At 34.6% G+C, this 20,543-nt stretch overlaps 1 protein-coding gene across 1 annotated transcript in view; it reads right to left on the bottom strand.

The window, feature by feature from the left end:
- Window positions 1-20,543, bottom strand: part of EDIL3 (EGF like repeats and discoidin domains 3) — a 385,902-nt gene that overhangs the window by 105,281 nt on the left and 260,078 nt on the right. The window contains exon 6 of the mRNA XM_019746385.2: window positions 19,747-19,928. Coding sequence (XP_019601944.1) covers window positions 19,747-19,928 — 182 coding nt within the window. The remainder of the gene's footprint in view (window positions 1-19,746; window positions 19,929-20,543) is intronic.

The raw sequence follows: 20,543 nt of genomic DNA, 5'->3' as shown, positions 1-20,543 counted from the left end.
AATGATGAGGGCAATGGATTATTATAAATAATAAAAGTGTCATGGAAAAGATTAGATAATAAGAATCTGCTAGACAATATGAGACTGATATCATTAGAATTGCTAAAAATATAACTTGAAGAATTTGCTATTACTGTATATTAGCTATTCACACATTAATGCTTAAACTAAAAGCACATTTCTTAAGGAAATAATGACCAAGGTACAACCACTTTTCAATTTCAGGAAATGAGTATATCACTTGAACATCAGAGCTGTCCTTCCATTGAATTAAAAACATTATATTTCATATGACTGTTATACAGAAAATGTGTAATTGGAGAAAAGTAGAGCACCTGAAAATTGTAAGTTGTCATTATTCATGATACTTTCATGAATAACAGAGATTTTATTTTAAGTAATAATGTCCTATCTCTGGTGGTGATACAAAAAACATGCATTCAATTAGCTTTTTTTCCTAACACCAAGAGTCTGGAAGTCTGAGTACAGACACTTTTCTGAAATTTTCAGATAATTATTTTGCATTACTAGTATTTAAACTTTTAAACTTATAAATGAGATTTTTTTTCTATGCACAGTATTGTTCATATTTGACCTTATTTAAGTATGCTTTCACACATCACAGTGAAGACAATCCTCTAGAAGGGCTTTTGGTTGGAGCTGGCAATACAAATAAGCCTCAGGCAAAAAGAATAGGTAACCATCTGTTTTGTGTGATATGAGAAATAACCTGAGCCTCTAGGCGGTACTAAATATTTGGATTGTAAAAATGACACTTAAGGGGGTTAAGAAAAAGACAGTAATATTATTACCAAAAGCTTCTATTTAAGGACTGTATGCCATCAAATTCAATAACCTAGAGGAAATGGACAAGTTCTTAAATATATATAGCCTTCCTAGACTGAATCGTGAAGAACTGGAAAATCTAAATAAACTGACCAACAGTAAGAAAATAGAAACAATCATTGAAAACTTCCCCAAAAGCAAAAGTCCAGGATCAGATGGCTTCACAAGTGAATTCTACCAAACATTCAAAGATGATTTAATACCTGTCCTTCCCAGAATCTTACAAAAAATTGAAAAATGAGGCAATAATTCCTAACTCATTTTATGAGGCCAAAACCTGGTAAGGATAACACACACACACACACACACACACACACACACACACAAAAAAAAAAAGAAACTACAGACAAATATTTCTGATGAATACAGATGTATAAATCCTAAACAAAATACTAGCAAATCAAATACAACAATACATGAAAAAGATTACACATCATGATCAAGTGGAGTTCATTCCAGGGGCACAAGGATGGTTCAACATATGCAAACCGATCAATGTGATATACCACATGAACAAAATAAAAGTTAAAAATCATCTGATTATATCAATGGATACAGAAAAAGCATTTGACAAGATACAACATCCATTTATGATTAAAACTCTTAACTGAAATTTCAGAGAAAGAAATTTTTTTAAAAATGCCTTTTGCAATTGCAACAAAAAGAATAAAACACCCAGGAATAAACTTAACAAAGGATGTGAAGGACCTATACACTTAAAGCTATAAAACATCTTAAAAAGAAACTGAAGTAGACACAAAGAAATGGAAAGATATTCCATGTTCATGGTTTGGAAGAATCAACATAGTTAAAACAACCATATTACCCAAAGCAGTATACAGATTAATGCAATCCCCATCAAAACTCCAATGGCACTTTTTATAGAATAGAACGAAAAAATCATCAGATTTTCTTGGGAGCACAAAAGACCCCAAACAGCCAGCCAAAGCAATCCTGGGGGGAGGGGGGATCAATACTGGAGGTATCACACTCCCTGACTTCAATTTATACTAAAAAGCAACAATAATTAAAACAGCGTGGTATTGGTAGAAAACCATACACACAAGCCAATTAAATAGAATTGAGAACCCAGAAATGAACCCCCATATATATGGGTAGATGACTTTTGACAAAGAAGACAGAAATATGCAATGGAGAAAAAGCCTCTTCAATAAATGGTGTTGGGAAAATTGGGAAGCCACATGCAAAAGAATGAAACTAGACTGCTCTCTGTCACAATATACCAGAATTAATTCAAAATGGATCAAGACCTTAACATAAGACCTGAAACGATAAATTGCATAGAAGAAAGCATAGGTACTATACTTGGGGACCTTGGGTTCACAGCGGATTTTATGAATTTGACCTCAAAGCCCAGAGGAGTAAAAGCAAAAACAAATGAGTGGGCCTATATCAAACTAAAAAGCTCTGCACAGCAAAAGAAACCAGCAACAAAACAAAGAAGCAATCAACTAAATGGGAAAAGACATTTGCAAACAATGTCTTCAATAAGGGGCTAATATCTAAAATATATAAAGAACTTGTACAACTCAACAACAACAAAAAAACAAACAATCCAATTAAAAAATGGGCAGAGGACGTGAGCAGGCACTTCTCCTAAGAAGACATACAAATGGCCAATAGATCAATGAAAAAAAATGCTCAACTTCACTAGCTATTAGGGAAATGCAAATAAAAACCACAATGACATATCATGTCACACCTGTTAGAATGGCAATCATCAACAAGACAAGTAATAACAAGCATTGGAGAAGCTGTGAAGAAAAAGGAACCCTTATACACTGCTGATGAGAATGTAAATTGGTATAACCACTATGGAAAACAGTATGGAGGTTCCTCAAGAAATTAAGAATAGAATTACCATATGACCCAGCCATCCGTTTTCTGGGTATCTACCCTAAAAATCTGAAAATATTTATCTGTAAAGATATATGTACTTTGATGTTCATTGCAGCATTATTCAGTGGCCAAGATGTGGAAACAAACTAAGCATCCTTCGATAGATGATTGGATAAAGAAGATGTGGTACATATATACAATGGAATACTACTCGGCCATAAGAAAAGATGAAATACTGCCATTTGCGAAAACATGGATGAATCTTGAGATTATCATCCTAAGTGAAATAAGTCAGACAGAAAAAATCACGAACCATATAACTTCACTCATATGTGGGATATAAAACTGAAAGCAACAAATGAACAAGACATAAAAACAAATATTCATAGACACAGACAACAGTTTAGTGGTTACCAGAGAAAGGATAAGGGAGGTAGAGGGAAGTAGAAGAGAGAAAAGGGGGTTAAATATGTAGTTATGGAAGGAAAACTGACTTTGGGTGGTGAACACACAATGTGACATATAGATGATGTATTATAGAAATGTATACTTGACATCTATGCAATTTTACTAACCAATGTCAGCCCAATAAATTTAATAAATACAAATTACATGGAATGGAACGCCCCTGTTCTTTCACATCATCTAATTAAAATATTTTACAAAACGCCTCTTTAACATTTCATATGAAGACCTGAGTGGTGGAAGCATCATGAATGTGCCTAAAGAGAAAGACCATTGAGGTGTTTCAGGATGAAAGGAGTATCTCAGACCAACAGCACACAGCTCGTAGTTTTGATCTGACTGGTCGTAGTTGCTATAATAGAATTTCTCTTAAGCAACCTCCACATCACCAATAACCTAATCAGTGAACACACTTCATTCCCACTGTTAAACACCCTGGCTGATCTACACATCCGGGAACTATGAGCTATTCTCTGTCGGGCCCATTCTCCTTGTTCTTGCCAAGGTAACTGTATACCAACCATGAGTCAGTTGTGTTTGTTCCCTAATCTGTTATTTTCAAGTTGTGTTTGTTATTTTAGTCATGTACTTTAATTAAACATTATTGCTGAATGTGACTGAGAAAGGAGAGGGGATTTTTGCTCGGGAAAACATGAAAAAGCTTTAAAACATCTTGAAAAGGCAGCTTACAGAAAACAATCAATAACATTAGGGAAGATGATTAATATCTAAGATTCTATGCTTGAATAACTTCATTATGTATAAGCAAAGAAATAAAAACTGAAGTACCCGTGATATTTTATGGGTGTGGTTCATCCAAGAAATATGAAACAGAATTTAAATGCTTTTTTCCTTTTAATCAGTTTTTCCTTTTTTCTCTAACTACTTAACTCTGAAGCTCCAGAAAAAGAGATGCTTCTAAACTGTCCTCCACTCTTCTGAATGCTGGTCAGGCTTTGACACGTTTCAGTTAACTGTCTTCTTTTGAAAAAGATAGGTGAGGAACACATGTAAATAAACATGTAAAAACTATAATGTCTTTATGACTCTTTGCACCTGGTAAAATTTCCAAAGTGAAACACCTCCTTGACTTACCAGCATGCAACAAAAGGCGTACACCGTCATGGGTGTAATTGTTGGTTGTTCCAGAAGTCCTGGCCTGGCATAACAGATTCCTCTGAATGTCCCCTGTTTCTGAAGGGCTTTCACTATATTGTACTCATCTCCCTTTATTGCTACTTGAAATGGTTAAAGTTTCTTCACATATTCCAACATCTACAGTTTCACAATCAGGAATGAATTGAACTGTGGGTATTTTGTATATAAAGTTACATAGAAAAGTATGTATTAAGGTAGTCTAGAACCCTCAAAAATAAGATGTGGTGGTCTGATGTATAGATTATAATTCACATACTCTGAATTTTAGATTTCTCTTGTATTTTTCCTGGTTACTGCATATGGCTAGGGAACGAATTAAAGGACTCATTGTTTGTAAAAAGCCTGGCCATGGGAATACATTCAGTAAAAAGATGCAAGAAAGAAAGAAAGGAAGGAGGAAGGGGGTGAAGGAGAAACAGAGGAAAGGAGGGAGGGAGAGAGGAAGGAAAGAAAAAAGGAAGAAACCATGAACAGATAGAAGTTGGAGAAGAAATAAGAGGGATAAAAAGAGAAAATGAGGTCAGTATATGAGCAGAAATGTTAACCCCAATAAAAAATACATTAGAAATAATGAAAATAAGATCACTTTGCTACTGTATATTTTTCAAAGAAGCCTGAGGTGCTACCAAAAAGAAGAAAAAAAAAATCTCGATGTACAAGCACGGGGGCAGTGGGTGTGCTATGAAGGGGAGAGGCTGTGGACTTCCTTATATTCCTATGGGTGGCAATGTTGACAGGCCATAGGTCTTAGGTGGATGTAAAGTGGGCAATAAAAAGGCAACTGTCACAAGAATTATCATTAACCTGTTCTATCATGAAAATAAAAGAAAAGGAAAAAAAAAAACACAGAGAAATACACACTGTTGAAAAATTTTAAGGAGTTTATCAATTAAAAACATTTTAAAGACAGATATCAGGAGAGACGCATTACTTCTAATACTTGGCCCAGAAACGAGGGGAAGGAATTTTACATTAGGGTCAATCCAGTCGCTCTCCTCTTTTCAATGACCTCACTGAGTAGACTGCAAAGTGAGTGTGACTGAGGGCAGTGTTGAGTGCTTCAGAAAAGAAAAACAGGATATCTAATCACTTTAAGTACAGTCTTAGCTAGAACAGAATTCCCTGATACTCATATCTCTACCAGCACAGTGAAGGGTCAGCTGGCAGAGGATGAAGCATCCCCCTGTGCTCTCTAATATTCCTTAATTCACTGTATTATTTGTGACATGCAAATCACAACAATATCAAAAGAATAGTTTCCAAGTTTTGCTGTGAAAACACTATACCTTTCCACTTATGAGGATATCATTGGTAGTGGCAGCAAGTGTCCTGAAATTTCAAATGCTGACATGGGATTAATTAAATATCAAGGCAGAAACAAAGGTCACATACTAAAAACTTAAAAGGTACCTTCTGGAAGCAGATCACTGTGATACTTTTCATTTTTATGCACTGAAGCAAAAAGAAGTCTGCAAAGCAAACATATGCTCTAGCGCTAAAGGTGGCACATTTTCTAGTATATTATTTTCTAGTATTGTGCAATATAAATGAATTAACCCAAAAGAGAAACAAGAGGGCTAAATTGAAGGAGTTGAACCCACTGGGACATAGATACAGTGGTTATTACCAAGTAATAACTTAGCTTCCTGTATTCTTTGTGTTCTTCTGGCTTTATTTTAATCTAAATAAGTACAATCTTACATCTGTATTCCAAAAATCAAATTAAATATATTTTAGAAACTAAATTGCATTGTCAAATTGGAATATATCAGCATGTGCTTCGGAACAATAACAAAACAAACTTACATTTTATGGCTCTTTTTGAGAACTTAACTTCATGATTCACAAATTTTGCATAAATGTATAAACTAAGCAGTGCTTGGTTACTTCTCATTATTAAATTCTTACTCTACACCTAAAGGTAGCTGCTAAGAATTTATTAATTTGACTAACCAGATTATCTAAATTCAGACATGCTAAAAGTAAGTTTTTAATATGACTCCAAAATCAGATATACACTGGGGATATTCCATAGTCTCTTAAAATGCCACCTGATACAAAAGATTCATTGCAGTCTATAGCGAAGTCTCCCTAGAAGAAGCAAGTAATACACTTTAATCCTTCCACCTACTTATATATTTCTATTGTAAGGACTGATTTGTAATTTGTATTGCGTTTCTATGGGAATTATGCATACTACACTTAAATATCTACTTGCTTTTCAATAAAATACGGAAGGTAAGATTCTCTAAGTTGGTTTAACAGTTTGAATACCTTTAGGGGCAAAAAAAATCCTAAAAATTGAAGTCAGAATTTTTCACAACAAACTAACAGCTGGGACTACACTTGTTGTGTTTGGGACCTTGAAAAACAAAGAGAAGCAAGAGCCTTAAATTGGGAGTCCCTTACTGTGAGTGGTTAGGGTGTGCAGACAGGCCCCTCCTTTCTAGGTGCTGACCAGGGATTAGCATCACTAAGACTCCAAAGTGGCTGCTTTCACCAACCCACAGTAGAAGGAACAACAGAAGTGCTGTTTTCTCAGGCCAGGAGTCGATCACTGTACTTAAGAGCAAGATGTTTGTCTTCTGAAAACCCAGGCCGGTCACTTGGTTGTGCCACTATACTTCCTAACACGGCCTTGGGCAAGTTTCTTAACCTTTGTAAGTCAGAATTTCTTCATCCACAGGATTGTAATGAGATGCTATCTAACTCCCAGCATGGTCTGAGTATTAAAGGTGAGGCTGTCCCTTAGGTTCCTAGCATCTTTAAGCATTCAATGACTGTTTGATATCATTACCATTCCTTCCAAGGAAGAGAAAAGTGTAATTGCTCATTTACAAAAGGTCACATGCCTGGATTGAATAGTCACCCAGGCCCAGAGGAGAACAATCGAGACCATCCAGGAGGAGAGGAATCACTCTATTTGGGCATTATGAGGGGTCTGGTGAGACTGGACGAAAAAGTAATTCTTCTTTCGCTACGTCTATTCACCTGAAAGGCCTCTTTTATCTACTGCTATAATCTGAAAACATATCTACCCTTGAAGTCTCATTTTTAAATGGCTGTCTTTGCACTTACATGTAACATTTAAAATTTATTATTATGGCACTAATACATCCTGCCTTGGATCTAAGACTTAACATGATATTTGCAGACTCATATTAGGTATGACATGGTTCAGCTGTAAGTGATAAAAACCCAAATTAACAGTGGTTTAAAGAAAGAACTTGGCTTTTCTCTTATGTAAATGTATGATTAGGCATAAAGGGCCACTATATAAGGGTCCCCGGTGCTTTCTATCTTGTTGTCACTCTATGTAATGCTAATCTCCCAGTCCAAGATGGCAGCATCTCAGTTCCTGGTGGGAGGATGGAGGAAGGAATGAAATGGAGAGAAGAGCATGTGGGTTCTGTCCCTTAAGGAAGGTTCCCAGAAACCACTATGTGCCACTTTTGCTTATACGCCTTTTGTGAGTCACATGGCTACCCCTAGTGGAATGGAAGTTTGGGAAATATAGCCTAAAAGACTATATTTTTATATAGAATACATAGAATCTTACACAGAATAAAACTATATCTGAGGTAAAACATGCTTAGGTAATAATCATCTTGCTGTGGAAGCAGGTGAAAAGGTTGTTGGGAGACACTTAAAAGTCTTGGCTATAACTCTCAACGTATATTTCTTGACTGAGTGAGAATGTAACTTTATTAATCACTTGCTATATAGCCAATATGTGACTAAATATCCATAATATAATCCTCACAACAATCCTAAGAGGCCACTCTATTTTTGTTGTCACTTTATATGTAAAGAAGTTGTATTTTAGAATGGTTAAGTGGTTCAAGGTGATGGTGGCCAGTTGAATCCAGAACCACTGACCTTGATAGCCATATTGCTTCATCACAGAACATAACTGCTTATGCAAATGTGTTTTACTTATATTAGATTTATAGGTACTGTGGCTTATTTACCTTCACATTATTTATTAATTCATTTAATAAATATTTGTTGAGCAAATAAAAACATGTTCTAGGTCGCAAGGATACCAAAATAATGCTAGCATACCTGTTCTTATTTACTAAGAACTTAGGAACAAGAAGCTATCGGAGCCTGTATTAGGAGAATCACGTCCATTCTGGGTGTGGAGTGAAGTTAGGGAAAGCTTCCTTGAAAAAGTGGCATCTACAACAGTAGTTGGCACCTGGGAAATGCTCAGTGACTATACAGAATGAATGAATGAATTTATTAATTTCAGTGAAGTTGGAGGTCACTTTGGAAGATGTTTTTCTCTAAGCTTGGGGAAGCAGAGAGAGTACACTTCAAAAAGTCCCATATGACAGGAAGTCACAGTATAAATTCTCCACCTTTCCCACAGCACACGGTTATGGGTTCAATTGTTCGCTGAATTAAATCTAACAGCTTTGCCCCTCTCAAATGTCCATACAGTGAAGTAGAAATGTTCCACATAAGATAATTTAAAATGTTTTTTTTTTACTTAAGTAAGCTCCACATGGGCACAAAAAACTTGTCTATTGCCCAAATAGCACTCTGCAAAGAGTAGCGGCTCAATAAATACTAGTTCATCTATGGCAGATTTGAAACAAAGGAAAACATTCTAAAAATATTAGATAATGTACTCTTCTTTCAACATTTATGTACATTTTCCAAATCTGGCACAATGATCCTAAGAAAAGCAAAGCTAAGATCCATTGGCAATATTAAAATGTTTTATTTGTTATTTTGTTCTTCAAGATAATCATATTTCAGTTTAAGAGCTCTTTGAAAGCTGCTGTTATATAAAAATACTGGCTTAGGTTGGGCTCCTGCTAGGAAAACTGAGACAAAAAAAATCACATCTACTTCTGAAATTTAGCACTCTATCTCTTAACAGTGCTAATGATAGTTACACACGAAGGAGGCCTGAGTTTAACAATGTTTTTGTTTAATCTGAGAAATAAAAATATAGCCTATGTATCATGAACTCAGAGAAAAAATACTTCAGAGCTTTTGAAGTATTAAATATATAATAGAACAAGAAATGTGGGAGTCCATTTGTAGAAAGAAGGAGACATTTATCATGTTTTAAAGAACCAAAATCACAACAAAATAATCTAATATGTACTAAATATACCAATAATAGGCTTAAATAGCTATTTTAATTAAATATATCAATTCTGGGGAAAGTAGCAGCAGTCGAAGCTATAACATTAAAAACAAATACATAGAGAAAATGTAACCAACGTATGGTACAAAAATAAAATGTCCTGATAAAAGTGTTGATGTAGAGTGGACTTATTTAGAAGTTCAACATACAGTTCTTTTCTTCCTAAGTGTCCTGCACAATGGTGCTCCCAGGTCAGCTATTTCCTTATATACTGTTTTGAGGGAAATAGAAGTTAAAGAAAAAAACAAAGAAACAAACAAACAAACAAACAAACAAAAAACAATCACCACTATGGGAAGATACTCTATTTTGGAATTCTTATCTGTCCCCTAAATATTTCAACTCTAAGTGGACACCTCCTCGCCTCACATTCCACTAGGTATGGGTAATGTGACTCACAAATGGCCAATGGCATATAAGTTTTAAATGTCACACGGTAGTGGTATACACCTTACCCACTTCTACTCTCTATACAGAGCAGTGAACTCACGCTTCCAATTTTATGCTGGATACTGTTATTAGGATTTTATCCAACTAAACAAAACATTAATACCCAAAATAAATTCATCTTTTTCCAGGCAGACCAACTCCTTTTCCTGATTTCTATATTTCTGTTGATGGTATCAAAACCATGTTCAAGTTCAAAACACTATAATCTAATTTTCTTATTGTTTTCTGCTGCCCCTCTTCCAAAACACAATACAATCAGTTGTCAATGCTGCACCCTCAAGCCCTCTTACAATTTTCTTTCTTAAAATCAGCTATCAATCTAATTCAGGTCGTTCTTTGGACATGTAGCTATAAACGCATGCTAACTGGTGGGCCTTCTCCTGGACTCACTCTTGCATTCAGCACATTAATTCAATGACATTTTACTAAGTACCTTGTAAGCAACCAGGCATTGCGTTAGGTACTATAATACATACCACTGACATGTCATCTTCATAAGCTGCAGTTCTGACAGTATCAATACTCTGCTAAAAACGCCTTAATAACCGTTAAGTGCCACTTTATCTAACATGATTAATTTCTTATTCTGCTGTCTCCTCAACTTTGCAGATTTTTATCCTCCTATTCCCTATGTTATATATACTCAACTTTTCAGTAGAATAAGACCAACCCCTGATGCATCTCAAGCTCCCTCCATCTCCCTGTGCCTTTGTCCCTTTCATTCCTTCTAGAATAACTTTTTTAACCTCATCTTCAAAAATGGTGAATATGCTAAATTCACCTGTAATAATTGAAATGTATATGGATTTTTGATGATTTTATTATATTCAGGTTGCATAGAAAGTAAGTATTTCTTCCGGAAAGATTCCTAAGACTGGAATGAGGATTTAATAATAAAACATCTAAAGCCTGACCTTATAGGGATATGGCTATTTGTATAATCCTTTTACTATTTAACTATGACAATTCTCGAAGTCCTCATGTTATAATGCTTTGAAAACAATTAAGCATTAATAGATCCAGTTCATGAAGAAATGGGGATTCCACTAAAGGCAGAAATAGGGATTCCACATATTGGCACATTAATAATAAAACATCACCGAAGCAGTAGTTAGGTCTTAGATTTGTGAATTCTTGATGCATCCATTATACTTTAAAATGTTTCACACTGATGTCTCATTTTGAACAGCAATGTACTCTTCTCCAACATCTTAACTAATTTAATTAAGTGTCTTCTAATAATGAAAGGGGAACATCCACATCTGAAGTATGGCTCCCTCACTAGACTGTGAGCTCTATCAAGCGATTACCACTTTTTCTTAGAATCACCAATATCAAAATTCTCCTGGTGTGATTGCTCATTGTGTAGTCCCCTGGGTTCCCAACTCTGCCTACTAATTCTGAAATTCTAAGGATGGGGACCATATTTAAAGAGCTTTCAAAGTAATTTTTATGTAGTGGAACTTTGAGAACCACTACCCCAGGGTAGAGATGAACTGCTTGATCATGGGTAGATGTAAATTTTATAGGATATAGTCGTTACTTTATAAATCCTTATGAAAATCTAAGACTCCCCCATACCAACTACCAGTACATACCTCAAACCTCCAAAAAAAAAACCAACAAAATGTAAAAGGGAACTTCCAACAACTGTTCAAAAAAAGGGTAGTACAGAGGTTATAGATGGTTTAGAGCTGGCCTCTCACACAAGCTACCTGTGTTTAAATCTCAACTGGGCAATTTACTAGTTTAGTGGATTTGGACAACTTATCTTTCTATGCCTGGATTTCTCCACCTGAATAATGAGGACCAGAACTATACCAATTACATGGAATTATGGAATACGTACATGTAAAGCAGTTGAAACAGCACATAGTTCCTCCCAGCTGTTAGCTGATCTCAAAGTTAACACATGACAAAATGAGACTCACTTGCAACGTAAATATAGGTGAACACAGTAACTTTTGCTAACTACAGAGAGTAGTTACTAAAGGACAGTAACTTTTATTAAGTACAATCAGTAGCTAGTAAACAACAATAACAAACTCCCCCAAAAGGGAATGCTTTCAAATTAATTTCTGCCTCAAGAAAATAAAGCTTTCAGAATCAGGCCAGGTAGCTTGGTACTCACTCACATTTTCAACACAAGGAGGTTTTCAAGGAGGCATTTGGGCAGAACAAATTTGTTCAGTGTCTACAGTGGATATAAGGGATTCCTTCAGCCCAATCCAAATAGTAATCCCACTAGTTCCCAGAAGATAAACATGAAGAGACAATCAAATCTTTAGCTCAGACTCAACCCCACTCCCTCCACCTCGCCTCTCTGCATTTCTCACCTCTAGGGATTCAGGACAGGCAGTCAGCAGACCCCTCTGCCCTTTGTAGGAGGTACTGCTGCAGTTCTGTTAGGAGAAATTGTTGTACTGAAAGCAGTAGCTGACTCTAACTCATAAGCAGCATTTCTCCATAGGCAGGTCTCATAAGCAGGTTTAACACCTTTGGTCACAGGAAACTGAGGAGTGCACTTAGCAATACAGGAGAAAAGTTACCATAAGAAACTCTGAAAAATGATGAGAAATCAGCGTGCTATCTCCTGTAGTCCTAAGTGCCAGCAATTGGAATATATAGCGCAGAGGTGACCCAGATGGTCATGTGAAGAGATATGAAGAGGGAACCACAATGTGATCAAGGGAGCTTGTAAAACCAGAGATTCTAAACTTTGAATGTTTTTTTTTTTTTCTTCATGACAATAGTGAGTGGCTATTTTCAATCAATTCAGATTATCTCCATTTCACTCTACCAGCATCATAAGCTAAAAATATCACTCTGGTTATATTCATGAGACAATGAAAATGAAGCACAGGGCATTTAAAAATCTCAACCTTTGTAAATACAGAAGTTAAGCTGGCGATGTTTTCCTCATGGCCAAAATATACAGCAAGTATAATGAAAAAAGTCTTTTAGATAGGATGCTTTACTGAATTACCTACTAAGAGTTTAATAGACATTAAAAATTGTGTTAAAGCAATTCCCTGTAACCCTTTATATTTTATATTTTACGAATAATAGTAATAAGACATAAAATTTTCAAATTCCGGTGGTGTGATTATGAAAACAAATTTATAAGAAATGTGCAAGAAGCTAAGACAAACATTTCATATTTAACATTTCAGGAATAAAATGTAAATGGGATAAGAGAAGATGAATATTTTAGTGTTGGTACTCAGAGTTTAATTAGCAGACCTCCTGGCAAACACTTTACAAATATTACCCATGCCTGTCTAACGTTGCTTATAAAAGTGTTTTGCAGTGATTATGGAGAAAACTATGGGCCATTCAGATTAGGAGAAAGTTTGATTTTTCTGCTGCCCAGACGGGTTAGGCAGGCCGTACATTGTGGAGAGATGCATCTCATGTGGCACCAATAAGATCGTGCTTAGATGGCACAATCCAAATGTAAGTACCTAACAGATGAACACAGAGAGTGAACTGAGTTGTTTGGGCATTCTCAGTACCACTCAGCACAGTATGATTACCATGTAAAACTAAGCACGTCTCTCTCCCATCTGTTTTATTCAATATTATCTATCCTTCTATTAATCAATAATCTGTATCTACCCAACATAGTTTTTTGTTTTTCTTATTCAAGGTATGGAAATAGACTTAAATCAGGTATCATTCCCATGCTCAAGTCGCTTATAGTATTGGAGGAGAGAGAAAGGTACAAAATGACTATAAATCTATTTTAGTTGCTAGGATTGAAATATATAGTGGTTGGCGGAGTGGGAAAAAGAGACACTGTAGTCACTTCTATCTTTGGAGATAAAAAGCAGGAATTCTAGGAACCACTTTATAGAGAAGGGAATAAAGGAGTAGAATCTGAAGAAGATTGGTAGATGGTCAGTAGATGAACCATGAAGTTCATGTCCTAAGCACAGCAGCAGAGAACAGCCAGATGAATTTGAGGAACAGCAACGAATCTAATGAGGCCTTGGGTGCTGGACGTCAGAGAAGAAGCAGCTTAAAGGAAAGAAAAGAGATTCCAGATGCTGCTTCATTTAAATTTGGGCACAAATGCTATATGGTTAATCATATATTCCATAGCTCATAGGATCTGAAGATCCAAAACACATACTTTAAAATTAATAAGCAAGCAATATGTACTAAATCAGTATAAATGTGGTAAATGACCAAATAATTAGAGACTAAATATATTATTTCCAATATAGAGGTATCAAGTCATCTTTACTTAATGCTAAGTGACTTTTTTGTTTTTTAAAATAAAAAATAACGTTTTTTAAAAGACACACACTTACGTATGAAAGTTCACTTATGAGAAGGCAATTTAAAGGAAAATAATAATTTTATATCCAGAAATAGTGTTTCAAAAATTAGAAGAAGCAATATATTAATGTCCAGATGCAATTAGCTTTAGAGAGGTATTTAGTACAGATGAGAGTATATCCGGGAATGTAGCTTTTTTCAGGAAAAAACAGGCTAAAATATTTTCTACTTGAATGAATAAGTAGTAAAGATGGATTAGATTGTATGCATATGTGTATGTATATAGAATACATATAGATATGTAATTCAGGTTCTATAACTGGAAACAACCTGAAAATGAAAAAAGAAACCGACATCTTAAATTTGATGTTTCTAAAAATGGTTTTTGTGTCTCAAGGAGCTCCAGGTATCTGTAAGTACCAAACAAGTTTTAAAACATATTGTATACAGGCTTTTCAATGAAATTCATGGTATGATAAAAAAATACAGTGAATGTTTAAATTAAAAAAAAAAAATTACAGTAAAAGACACATTGCCATTAATCCCCCTTAAAATACTCCCCCTTGCTTTGAACACACTTATCCCATCGTTCTTGCCACTTTCTGAAGCAGTTCTGGAAGACCTTTTCATGAGTGTCTTTAGTTGCACACTGTTGTTGCTGACTCGATGTCCTGAATCGATTCAAAATGTTTACCTTTCATAGTCATTTTGATTTTGGGGAAGAGTCAGAAGTCGCACAGTGCCAGATCCAGTGAATAAAGTTGATAAGGACACACTGTAATGGTTTTATTTGACAGAAATTGCTGTACCAGAAGCGATGTGTGACATGGAGCCTTTCCGTTGTGATCACAAAATATGGTGAATGGTGCTGCCGAGTGCCATCCAATGGAAAGGCAGGGATCTTCAATACAGGAAGCAGTGCACTGAACCTTAATAACAGTGTGTGACAAGTTTCAACTTGTTCAGTGCAGTTAGTCAGGTGTGAGCTACAGTTGAAAGAAAGTGCATTTTCAACTGTGGCCTAAATCATCCTCCATCATGACAACTCTCTGTGTCACACATAACTTCTGATACAGCAATTTCTGTCAAATAAAAACATTACGATGTGTCCTCATCCACCTTATTCACTGGATCTAGCACTGTGCGACTTCTGGCTCTTCCTCAAAGTTAAAATGGTTCAGGACATGGAGGCAGTTACAACAGCACAACTCAGACACTCATGAAAGAGGACTTCCAGAACTGTTTCAGAAAGTGGCAAGGATGAAAGTGTGTTTGAACTGAGGGGGAGTATTTTAAGGGGAATATTGGCAATGTGTCTTTTACTGTACTGTTTTTTTTTAAAATTTAAACATTTATCATAGTGTTTGATCACACCTCATAGGTGATTACGCTATTTTTTGCACCGTTTTCAATTCCACTGTTCACAAAGTTTTAAAAATGAAACCCCACCATAACTGGAATTTCTACTCTAGAAATGTGAATTTGCAACATAATTTGCACTCACATAATTATTTTCTGGGTCCATGTTTTCTACACTTATTTTGTTTAAAATGCAAAAGTCTGATGGTCTTACTTGGGATATTTTAAGTTTTCTAACAATGAAGAATCTAATAGTCACTTAGGTACATTAACTATTGAAAATACTTAAAAAATTATGATGAATGAATAATGCTTACTCATATATTGCTGCGAAAACTGGGATGCACTTCTGACTAAGATACATAATGTGGTTCTGCCCCACTGTAGTTTAGAGACATTGTGGGTCACGTATTTCCCACTATCCTTCCTCAGTTTTCTTCACCGTTCTTTCCTCTCCTTCCACCCACACAGTTATTACTACCTACAGTTTCAACAACAAAGTGCCAAGATCATCAATCAAAAGTTTTTTAAAATTTTATTTATCTATTTTTTAAAATGTCACTCAAACTGTACAAACGCAGGCTTTATGAGCTAATGAGACATGTTATTACAGTGGAGTCTAAGGACGACCTGCAGTAGGTCTGTGGGACAATCCAGAAGTTTCTATTTTTACCCAGTAACCCATATGATTCCTGGGCACATTATAGTTCGAGAAATTAGTATTTCTTCCCCTTACAAAGTCTGTGGCATATAGAAAAGGAACATATTAAGATCATATGTACATTTCCTATATGGGTAGAGTCATAGACTATTTAAAACAGAAAGATCAAAACCTGTTTTTCTCAAGTATAAAATACTAGTCCTGAAACTACTGGTAAATTCACTTTCAAAGGAAAATTATGGCTTTGCCTAGGTACAGCCATCAAATAGATCAGCATATAATAATACAGCTATGTAATACATAACGTAATGGTGATTTTTCTCCATCCATATTCTATATAGTATGCTAGTTTTTAGTTTAATAAAAGTTTTATTAAAATAGGCTGTCTGTATATAGTAAAATATTATGGTTCAAATAAAATGGTTAGCAAATGATGTAAGACCGGGCCACAAATGTTGTATTATTACGTTTATCCAGTTTACTTTGCTATATCCTAGATTCAGAGCATTTTGAAGGCAAATGCTGTCTTTCTTTCCAGTGTCTAGTAGAGCACAGGGGAGACTTTTGTTCAGTACATGTTTGTTGAATGGATAAAAAATGATTAGCTGGAAATATAATAAACTCATCACAGAAATTAAAAAACACACACACAATATTTCACTACATGTAGTTACAAAAGAAAAATAAGAGAAAATAATTTTCTTTAAAAATAAATAACGAATAGTTATCCTGATTCACCTAAGTCAGTTAGCCAAGACCCAGAAGGTTTAAATAAGTTTTAACATTTTTAGATGAGATAACCCAAATTACATTTTCATAATTTTGAAAAGTTGCTATTTCTAACATGTCAGTGAGAAAGAGAAATTGATATTCCAGCACGCTAATGAACTAATAAGTGTTTAAGGTGATGGTTATTTATTAGTTAGAAAATATGTGAGAAAATAAAATTCAGAAAAACTTGAAAAAGAACCCAAGAAGTTTTTGTTTAACAGTATTTGCTGGACTAATTCTTTAAGTCTAGAAACAACTGTGAACATTTTGGTATTGTCAATAATTACATGCTGAGTGTGTAAATTTAAAATGGCAATTTCAATTTTCATTTCATCAAGACAAGAAATAAAATGAAAATGAGTGCTAATTAGTGCATTGTGTCATACATCTGAAAGATTAGGGGAATACTTGCTCATTTTAAGTGAGTTAAAGCAAAGTACTCAAAAGTTTCATTTGAAAGGAAGAATGTAAATTAAACAAGTGTCAAAGGAAATTAATAAAGCTCAACATGCCTCTTAAAGGAAACTCAAATCTTTTTAGAAAAATAACTTAGAAAGGAAAATGTTATTAAATAATATAACAACATAATATATACTCTGGACACAATCACAAAGCATTTATTGAATAATGATGCATTTTCAGTTTTCTTCCCATTATATGCAAGATATCTTCATCTAATATAAAACCATTTGTATTTACTTTTACTATTTTTCTCTTAGAGCTCATTATCATCACACTAAAAGCAAAATAAAAATGATAGCTATAACAGACTGCCCTTAAAAATAAAAGAAGTATTTAATTACTCAACTTAAGCTGATAAAGTTATATTTATCTGCCTATAATCACTGAGATAAAGATAACTTAAAGTTAATTTATACTTTAAAAGGTGTAATGAAGCATAGTATTAAGTAAGCAATAAATGGGGATAAAGTGAAATATCAGGGCATGAAACTTTTGTAAGGTGCTTCTCACAGAAAATACTGCAAAAGTATGTTATTTATGGTTTATTGAAACATGGCAGTTACTGAAGCTCACAAACATAATTTGCCAAACAGAAACCTTGATGTGAACTTGTAACATCATCTATTTATTGTTCTGCAATTTCTACTCTGAATCTTAATTTCTAAAGTTTTATCATGACTTCAATCCCACAAACGCACATCGTAGTAGTCAAGTAAAGAAATGGTCTCTGGAATGATTTTTAGCAAATAAATGCAAGTACTTTTTGTTGTTTTGTGTTTATTTTAAACTTTAATTAGAAATTCATTAGTCTATGATCAAAATTATTCAGATGTACCATTTCCACTCTCTGAAATTCTTGTTGCACATGTGGCTATAGATTAGAAAAATCATGTGTAATTTAAGAAGCAATTCCTGCAAATGCATCCAAATATAAATTCCTAAAACAAAACATCAGGTAACAACATGGAGCCATATAGATCAAAGAAATATATATAGGATATGTAATAATTTGTGAGATACCTGAACAAAGGAGATTTGGCCCTGTTCCTGAAACATGGAATCATGCTATTTGGTTGTAAATCAATTTCCCTTCCTATTAACTGCATGTAAAGCTGACCCTATACATTGCACCTAATAATGTCACATCATAGATTCCCATCTTAAAAATTACCTTGACTGTAAATATGTAGTAAACTGATAAAACAGATCAACTACATTTGTAATCGCTTCCTATTCCAATGGGATAAGACCAAACCTAAGGCACACTAAACTCAAACATTAAATTTGAACACATTCCTCCAGCAACTCATATACAAATCATGATTTTCTTCTTATTGATTTTCTTATATACAAATGACAATGTTCCCCAGATTCTCACCTAGAATCTCTGATTATGCTATTCTGTTGGCTTCTAATCCCTACTGAAAGCCATCTTTCAAGGTCTACCTCAAAAGCTATTTTCCCCATGAAGCTTTCTTATGATAATTAATTACTTCTCCCTCTGACCCCACTATATACTGGATTTTCCTTCTCTTTAGCACATATCAATTACTTGTTAGATGTTATCAATATGCTCCCCCTACCCCAATAGATGTATAATCTTTTCACAGGAAACTGGTTTGATCACCTTTTCTGTCCTACTATGTAGTTTACTGTCTCACTTCAACTAAGTGCACAAAAAGCACTGAATAAAATATAAGGTGCGGGCATTACTACTATCCATCCCATCTTTGGGAAATCACTTAATATTTCGGTATATCATTGTTTTTCTCCTGTTTTAAAAAATAGCTGACTGATAATAATAAATAAGAGTGTATATATTGAAACACCCTTAGCTATTAAAAGAAGTTGCTGAAGACCCCTGAGATATCACTATAATCCATTCTATATTTTATATTTGCACATGAGGAACCTCTTCTGAGACAGAGAAGGAAAAGATGAAATTTTAATTTTCTTGAATTGTCAAAAGTTGCTGCTAAATGTTCACACAGTACTAATAAACATAACGTGCAAAACGTTTTTCTTTGATATACATCTTAAAATAGTGATAACCCAGGAATTAAAAATTTTAACCCTCTTAACACACTTTCCTGTAGAATGTGTATGTTTCCCAAGTTTCAGAGTTTATAGCCAATTTAGACTCTTAACTAAATTATCCTTTTCTCGGTCACCATGAAGAAAAGTCATATTTGGGCTCTCACTGTCTTCTCTCTGAAAGGACTCCAGTCATTCTTTGGCAATAACCTTGTCCCATCCCATCTGTTACCTGAATCCATGGCCATCTGTCATTTTCTGCAGCTGTCCAGGCATTTATAAGCCCCTTCTTATTAAGACGTGCATAGTAGGGATACCATTTCTGGAGTCCAAAAAGAGCTCGGTGGGTAGATGAAGCTGTGATTTGCTGATTTGATATGATTCCACCTTCAATTCCCAATGGCCCTGAGCATTCTGTAAACAAATCAGAAAAAAAAAAAACAAAACAAAACAAAAAAAACGTGAATGTATTAGAAATAACCCATATTTGAAATGTAGCTGTTGGATTTAATGAGGGATATTTTTTAAATGATTTTAATTTGTGCCACCATTCCACATAAGCCCCATGTACTCTACAGATGTCATTGACCACTATGTGAAAGAAAGAATTCTTGTTCCTCATGACACTCTCTTCTTTCTTTCTTTGAGTGTGGCATCCGAACACACTTCCCTTCTGCATTACAATTCTGCATTATGTACAGTTATCCCTTGCTGTTGATCACAACAAAAGTAGAATGCCCTGAAAAGACCTATATCATATTGTCTATTCTTAGAGAGTAGCATGACTCAAAAACCATAAATCCTCAATAAATATCTGTTGATATATTATTTATTTTCTAGCCTTCCTCTAAGTTTGTATCAACATCATTTTCATACTGACTTAGCATTTCTTACTACTATACATTTTTTTAACTTAATTTTTTATAACTACTGTCAGTTATATATACTGGCACATTGCTTCCACAAGAAGAGCAATGTGTAAATCTGTCAACATTTAAAAATATTATAACTTGAGATGTATTCTAAATA

The sequence above is a fragment of the Rhinolophus sinicus genome, linkage group LG03 (genome assembly GCF_036562045.2).
Source record: "Rhinolophus sinicus isolate RSC01 linkage group LG03, ASM3656204v1, whole genome shotgun sequence".
Classification (NCBI taxonomy): Eukaryota; Metazoa; Chordata; class Mammalia; order Chiroptera; family Rhinolophidae; genus Rhinolophus; species Rhinolophus sinicus.
Note: the sequence above shows the minus strand (reverse complement) of the source record. Positions and strands in the feature narration are given on the sequence as shown.